This window comes from Dunckerocampus dactyliophorus, chromosome 12 (genome assembly GCF_027744805.1).
Source record: "Dunckerocampus dactyliophorus isolate RoL2022-P2 chromosome 12, RoL_Ddac_1.1, whole genome shotgun sequence".
Lineage (NCBI taxonomy): Eukaryota > Metazoa > Chordata > Actinopteri > Syngnathiformes > Syngnathidae > Dunckerocampus > Dunckerocampus dactyliophorus.
In genome coordinates, this window is record NC_072830.1 from 17,039,277 (window position 1) to 17,046,564 (window position 7,288).

Genomic DNA, 7,288 nt, shown 5'->3' on the forward strand with positions numbered 1-7,288 from the left:
AGTTCACCTGTGACCCTAGTGAGAACATGCAGTATTGAAAATGGAGGGATGGCTGAATTGAGCAACGAAAAATGTATCTAAAAAATGTATACGTATAAGGCGCTTATGGAAGAAGAAAGCCATGTTTCTGTCAGTTTTTATTGATCCATCTATTTATTTCCTTATCCTCACTAGGGTCTCCGCAACGGTGGAGCCTGTCCCATCTGACTTTGGGTGAGAGGCGGGGTATATCCTGGACTGATTTCCAGTCAATGGCAAGGCATATACTGTATAGGCAAACAACCATTCACACTCATACCTATGGACAATTTAGAGTCGCCAGTTAACATCATACATGTTTTTGGAATGTGCGAAGATGAGGACCCGGAGAGAACTCGGGGAGAACATGCAAACTCAAACCCAGATCTTCCAGATCATTAATTTATTTAATTATTGCATAAGCAGTCTATTAACCTGACTATTAAATATTCTTAATAATTTTCTTTCCCTATAAGAAAATGGTCACCTGGCACATGTTAGACAAAGAGGGGAAACTATTACTACTAGTGATTAAGGTGATTAAAGTGAAAGTGATTATTCATCATTTCTGAGACATTGGACATGAAGAAGTTAAGTAACATCTGTTCCTTTCTACACCTTTTCTGAATTGTGCAGGTATAAACGTGATGTTCTTTAACACCATGACATTTAGTGGCTGTATGTTTATACATCTGATCTGTCCGTCCATCTTTTCTTCATCTTGTTGAGGAGTCAAAGTTGTCAGGCAGGAGCAGTCATGTTCTTGTCTCTCTTTCAGGCGTACGTGATGACCGCGTACTCGGAATTGGTGCTCATCTTGCGGCTGACCTCTTTGGGCTGCGGCAGGTGAAGCCTGTCGGCCGAGCGCGAGGCCTGCCACTGACACCTTGGTTTGCAACCTCGCCACTAAAATCAGAAAAATGGAACCACACTTTGCAGAAAGCTCATGTTGCACTTGCTCTATTTTAGCTGTGCATAAAAAGGGCTGCTTGTTGTTTTAATGAAACAAGTTTAGCAACTGATCTATCAGATTTTTCATGCTACACATTGGATATGGTGTCTCACCTGCTGTGGTTCTTCTGTCGTCAAGTAGCTGACCTGAGTGAGCTCCGGTGTACTGACACCTCTGATGGTAATCATTATGTCAGCATATGGAAACTCAGTTTGACTCTCATTATCTGCATCTGGGGAATCATTTTTCAGTCATAATTCGTGATCATCATCATCATTTCAACAACAACAAAAAATGCTGGAAAGTGATGATACTGCTGTTCCACCTGAGTTAGGACCCCTCACAGTCAGCCGTTCATTTTGTGAGGACTCTGCATCGGGGCGGATACATATTAAGAATTATTGAAGAGTAGCATACCATTTTTCTGTACAGCTAGAGCCCACTTTACCATTCACTGGTGAGCCGACAACTCGGGAATGCAGTGGTGAGCTAAATTGAATTAAAGAAATGCATGATAAATATAAAAATATACAATAAAAAATGAAATGAAATTAAAAAATGATACCAACCCTGATCTGGACGCAGCATCATCCCCTGGAAGGTGTGTCAAAATTTCTCATTAAATTGTGTTTCTCACATTTCAGCAAGCATTTTTTATACAATAATCCCTCATTTATCACACTTAATTGGTTTTGGATTGTGATAACCAAATTTTGTATTTTTTTTAAATTAGTAGGATTTCTTCTTTATAAGATAGATAATCGAGTTAAGCCGCGAAATTCGATACACAATGCGGCCAGGGACGACTGTACAGTCAAACCTCGGTTTTTGCACGCCTCAGTTTTTGTAAGATTGGGTTTTTTGCCCACAATTTTGATGGTTTTCTTACACTGTCTCCGTTTTTATGACTGCTAAATAACCTGCCATGGGGCCAACGAAACTTGTGATTGCCAGCAATTTTATAAAGAAGGTGAGAAACACTACTGAATTAGTCACGCAAGGATGTATGTGAAGTCATCATCAACAATAGGTTCCATCCATCGATCCATTATTTTCATTGCCGCTTATCCTCAGAAGAGTCGCGGGGGTATGCTATAGCCTATCTCAGCTGACTTTGGGCGAGAGGCGGGGTACACCATGGACTGGTCGTCAGCCAATGGCAGGGCGCTTATAGACAAACAACCATTCACACTCACATTCATTTTGAGTCAGCCAATCTCCTGACTGCGTGGCCAACATGATAACCACTCAGCCACTGTGCGGCCCAGGTTCCATCCATTTGTCATTCAAATGATTTTAAAATGATAAAATATATTTTTTGTTAATATTTTTGGCTGTCTGGAACGAATTACATTATTTCCTAAAGGAAATAGATTTGGTCTTTGGAAGCTTTGGTTTTTGTCCGACCTTTTGGAACAAGTTAATAACGAAAACCAGAGTATCACTGTATCTCAAGAAACAATAAAATAGAAATATAACTTGGATATACTTTAGGTATGTATAGCAGTATAGATTTCCTATCCTCTGAAAATAAGTCAACACACAGCCATTATTGCAGGGGTGGGCAAACTTTTTGACTCACGGGCCGCATGGAGTTAACAAAATTGGCCCGGGGCCAGACTATATATTTGACACATGCACCCTATTATCCGCTTATAATTCTAACAGTCCAGCTGGACTTATAGTGTCATACAATCTTTTATATGTATGTGCATGTGTCCCTTTTTTCAGGAGCACTTTAAATATCAAACCATATCAAATAACATTACATTTTACAGGGTTTTTTTTACTGAATAAGACACCCGGAATGTTCATGAATAAAGGATGTGATATACAATATGAACTACTGTATGAATGCTAAAACATTGACTGTTAAAGAGTATGTGAATGTCCCTCCTTTTTTACTTCCCAGACAGTGCAGTGGGTAGGTTAAGTTGTGGGACACAATTTTTTTTACTTGCAGGCGCGGGTTTAGAGAGGGGTGTGGGGGGTGTACCCCCCCTCCGTTTTGAGGCACCCACGATTTTTTTTTTGCCTGATTCTGATGTATGTCCACAGGGTCATGCATATGAAGTATGGGCGCGTGGTGGACGCATATGCCAGAATGCAACCGAGACGCATGCTATTCCTGAACCCACTGTCAGGCTGATAATTTACATTGGACATTGAACGTGTGCTGTACATGGCTATTCAGGTGGAGGTGCAAAATAAAGGTTCTGGCATCATGACTATAAGGAAAACTGTGGTCTATTCTTCATGAAAATTAACCAGAAAAGCAATCCCCAGTGACATAAAATTATACTCAAATCCTCGGAATTTACAGCTGCTTCAAATTGGAAAAAATTTCAGGAAATTGAGCTAAAATGGGTTTCTCCTAGTACCGGGATTTTATAAATAGAATGTTTTGGCTTAGACGATTTATTCCAAGGATAAAAATAACAACAAACTTTTGAAATTAAGGACATAAAATTGGCCTCAGATATCACCAGATTCCAGGAAATGAGGTCTAATTTTAAACATTTTTCTGGGGGAGGGCCCCCAGAGCCCCCGCTCCATTTACAGCGCCTCGGCGTACGGCCTCGGCCACACCCCCCCCTTTTCAAAAAAGCTAGATCCGCCCCTGACTTGTGTTTGCTTGGCACCGTGGGTGAGGTAGTTGTCTGGATCGCTGCATGTGAAAAGCTACTTCAACCATCAAAAGGTTGTCTCAGATTGATTCTGACTACCAGCAAGTCATGTTGCCAGCTTGTATGTTAAAGGTTTAATTACTTTGGAAGCAACTGGCGGGCCGGATTCAAATGCTTGGCGGGCCGCATATGGCCCCCCGGCTGTAGTTTGCCCACCCCTGCATTATTGTCTCAGTAGATCACACAATGATGAACTAGTTTCGTTTTTTTCTCAATTGCACAAGTACAATCATCACCTTTACCATTCCCGCTGCATCTCTTGTGGTTCACACATATATAAACCACCAGTGCAATCAGCGCCACAGCAACCGCCAGTGAAAAGGTTGCCAAAACTTGGATTTCTGTAAATTCCCCTGAGAAAGTTGAAAACATACGCAATTGGTTCATAAATTTGATCTGTAATGTGCATTTAAAAGCTTTTGTGTAACAAAAGCAATGTGTAATGTAAATTAACATAGTGAAGTGACATTTACCTTCTTTAGTATTTGGGGTGACTGTCCAGGGTTTGAGGGTTGTCTGAGCTGGAAAAAACAGTTTCCTCTAAATCACAGCTACAATACTTTGCATTATTTTACACAAAATACTTTATACAACACAGTACACAATCTTTGGTACCTTTTAGATGCACAACACGCTCTGTTTTCTGGTTAAGTTTGGGGTGATCTGTTGCTTCTGTGTAGCAGTAGTAGTTGTACTTGAGATCTTCAGCGGAAACATTGGACACATGAAAATGTACTGTGCAAAATTCGCCATTGTCGTTGCGTCTTTCTCCCAAGCAGGCGGAGGAGACGGGCTCTTTCTTCCAACAGCCCCGAACAAACCCAGTGGAGCAGTTGTAAGCACAGTTTAGTGTGAGGGAGTCCCCCAATGCAACAATATGCAACTCAGAGGGTATCTGACTATCCATGCAGCTCATAAAACCTGCAAAGAGGAAAAAAAAAAAAGCATGACTTCCATTAACGTAATTGATTCTTAAAAGACCATTCAGCTTACCTTTGTTCATCCACAAACAAAGCAGTATTAAATGAAATCGCATCAGCATTGTCTCTCCAATGTATCGTTTTGTGTTATGTTGCACTTGTTTACGTCAATGTAAAGATGTACTGACAAGCCCTTACAGGAAGTGGCGTGCAACGCCTGCCAAAACGAGCCCAAAACTTTCCATTTGTTGCACCTGGTACTATTTTTGTAAAGGAAGATTCAGTTGAGACTGTATATCTTCAAAGATGATGTGCAGACGAGACTGTAAACCCACTCATTGATATTTTAAGGCACAATAAAACTGTACTCATTAAAAAAAAAAAAGGGTTTAACATAAATGATGCAACAGATGTGGTTTGCATGTCTCCAGATGGGCGACTGCTCCTCAAAATTCAACACAACAGGATGTATATGATGTTAATCATCCAATCACACATGTGAAAATGTCATATTAACGCATTTAAAATCCCAACCTCAACCCTGCTCTATTTTCTTGTATCATTATAGCCTAAATGAATTGCACAGGCAACATGAATAATTACCAGAGATAAGATTCTCCTTAGCTCATACTCATGCATTATGAAGGCGCAGGGTCCGGTTACACACCATCACCGAACACCGTTATCAACTTTCGGCGACCCCTGGGGAATCGCATTTCGTGTTCTTGTTTCACTTTCAAGCGACTGAGTGCTTGTCACTTTCTTACATTAAACAGTCACGCAGGCTCAGGCAGTCCTCTGTGAATGAACATGGCCAATAATGGGGACTGTGTTTTGTAGATTGCAAACTTTGGTGACAATGCATGTGTTGTTTTTTTCAGATTTACTGTTTTTTCTGCTTTGGACCCAACTTGGACTCACTTCAGGTAAGAACTCTGATATTAGTTTTAACCAACTAACTGCTGTATCTCACAAAAGTGAGTACACCCCTTATATTTTTTTATTATCATCTCAAAGGACATACAATAAAATTAAAGTTGGATATACAGTACCAGTACTTTAGAGTAATCAGTGTACAGCTTGTATAGCAATACACACATTACTGGCAAATAATTGTGTCTTGTCTACAATGGTGGTGGTAGCATCAAGTTGCTACATGAGTACTGCTGGCACTAGAGAGCTGCGGTTCTTTGAGGGAAACAATGAATTCCAAAACATACTGTGACATTTTGATTGAACTGCGTGGCAATTTTCCAACATGATAAGGAGCTCAAACACACCTCCAAGCTGACAGCTGTCTTGCTGAGGAAGCTGAAGGTGATGGAGTCCTCCAGATCTACAGTATACTACTATACAAGCTGTACACTGACTACTTCAAAGTATATCTGTAGTATTGTCCCCTGAGACGGGTCTACTAACTTTTGAGAGTAATACTTTGTATACATTTTAAAGAATCAACTGAAGCACGTGCAGACTCATCCATCAGTGATGTGATCGACCGTGATCAGTGCCCAGAGGGGACGTTCTTCTCCCACCAGCTTTGTTTAGAGTGCCTCTCTGGTCATTTGTAAGCCATCAACCACTGTGCGATGCTCTATACAAAAGGTATAGTATGGTATAGCGTGGGTGTGTTAATGTTTTACAGTTGCCCTGGAAATGTATCTGCGGCTCAGAGATGCCCATCAGGAACATTCAATCCCTATGCGGGGAAAGGCAGGATCAGTGACTGTAAGGTAAAATAAAAAAGTCACACACTTTTTAATATTTCATTTGACCTGGATACTTCTGCGTAGCTTGCGTACATCACACTGGTGATCATGTGTTCTATTATGATTGACTCTTTATGCATAGTCACAAGTTTGGAGACATTTTTCATGTTATTGAATGGGTGGATGCAAACTTTTGACGAGTATAGCAGATCCCTGCTTTTTGCAGGGGTTAAACTCCGAGCCTTCCAGCGAACGGCAAAAATCAAGGAATAGGTATGCCCATAAGAATGCCTACTTTTGACACACGGCTCACTCCACTCCCTCCTAACCCTCCCGCAAGCTTGATATTGATGTTCTCCTCCGATTTTAAATCAACATGTGCAACAAAAGTGTTATGTGTGGTTTGTAGCCAAACAAATGTTGGCTGCAAACGTCTCAGCACACAGCTAGGGTGCGTTTCTAACATTGGTACATGTGTGCTGTACATTTACCTTTATTATCACCTTTTTTTAAAATAAATTATTAAGGTGAATGAGATGTGATTTCTGTAGAAAAAAATAATGTTAAAATCAGGAAATCAATGTTAATGTTAAAATCAGCAAATTATATTATACTAATTATAATGACTTATAATTAATTATATAGTTATAATAATATAAATATAATAATATATACACTTCCTCCTGTGTGCTGTAGCTTTGTTTTCCAGGGCTGATCAGCTCTGACGACCGAGTGGACTGCAGGCTGTGCCCAGCAGGTTTTTCCTGCTTTCCAGCCGATGGGAGCCTCTTATTATGCTCGCCTGGGCGGCATTCTCCAGAGGGTGTCCTTCATTGTCTACCATGTCCTATGGATTCTATATGCACCTTTGGATTTGCACACAAGGTAACGTGGAAACCAGTGACGTGCAGTCAGGGGAAGCATGTGAGGCAGAGCCTCACTTGTCATGATGAGGAAGAAAAACCTGAGCAATGACATAAAAGTAAATATTCAAATTTGTCC

General features: G+C 40.6%; 1 protein-coding gene across 3 annotated transcripts; it reads right to left on the reverse strand.

The window, feature by feature from the left end:
- Positions 1-456: 456 nt before the first annotated feature.
- LOC129191577 (uncharacterized) lies at positions 457-4,738 on the reverse strand. Of its 3 annotated transcripts, none has more exons than XM_054795039.1 (9): positions 4,651-4,738; positions 4,273-4,578; positions 4,131-4,178; positions 3,900-4,010; positions 1,540-1,564; positions 1,419-1,459; positions 1,296-1,340; positions 1,084-1,202; positions 457-924 (listed from the first exon to the last, which is right to left on the reverse strand). In XM_054795039.1, exons 1-9 carry the CDS (start codon positions 4,697-4,699, stop codon positions 793-795), a joined length of 876 nt encoding a protein of 291 aa, XP_054651014.1. In that variant the 5' UTR covers positions 4,700-4,738; the 3' UTR covers positions 457-792. The 3 variants fall into 3 exon arrangements, with proteins under 3 accessions (XP_054651014.1, XP_054651013.1, XP_054651015.1); XM_054795038.1 differs by having other exon boundaries at positions 3,894-4,010; XM_054795040.1 differs by lacking the exons at positions 3,900-4,010; positions 4,131-4,178.
- Positions 4,739-7,288: the final 2,550 nt, after the last annotated feature.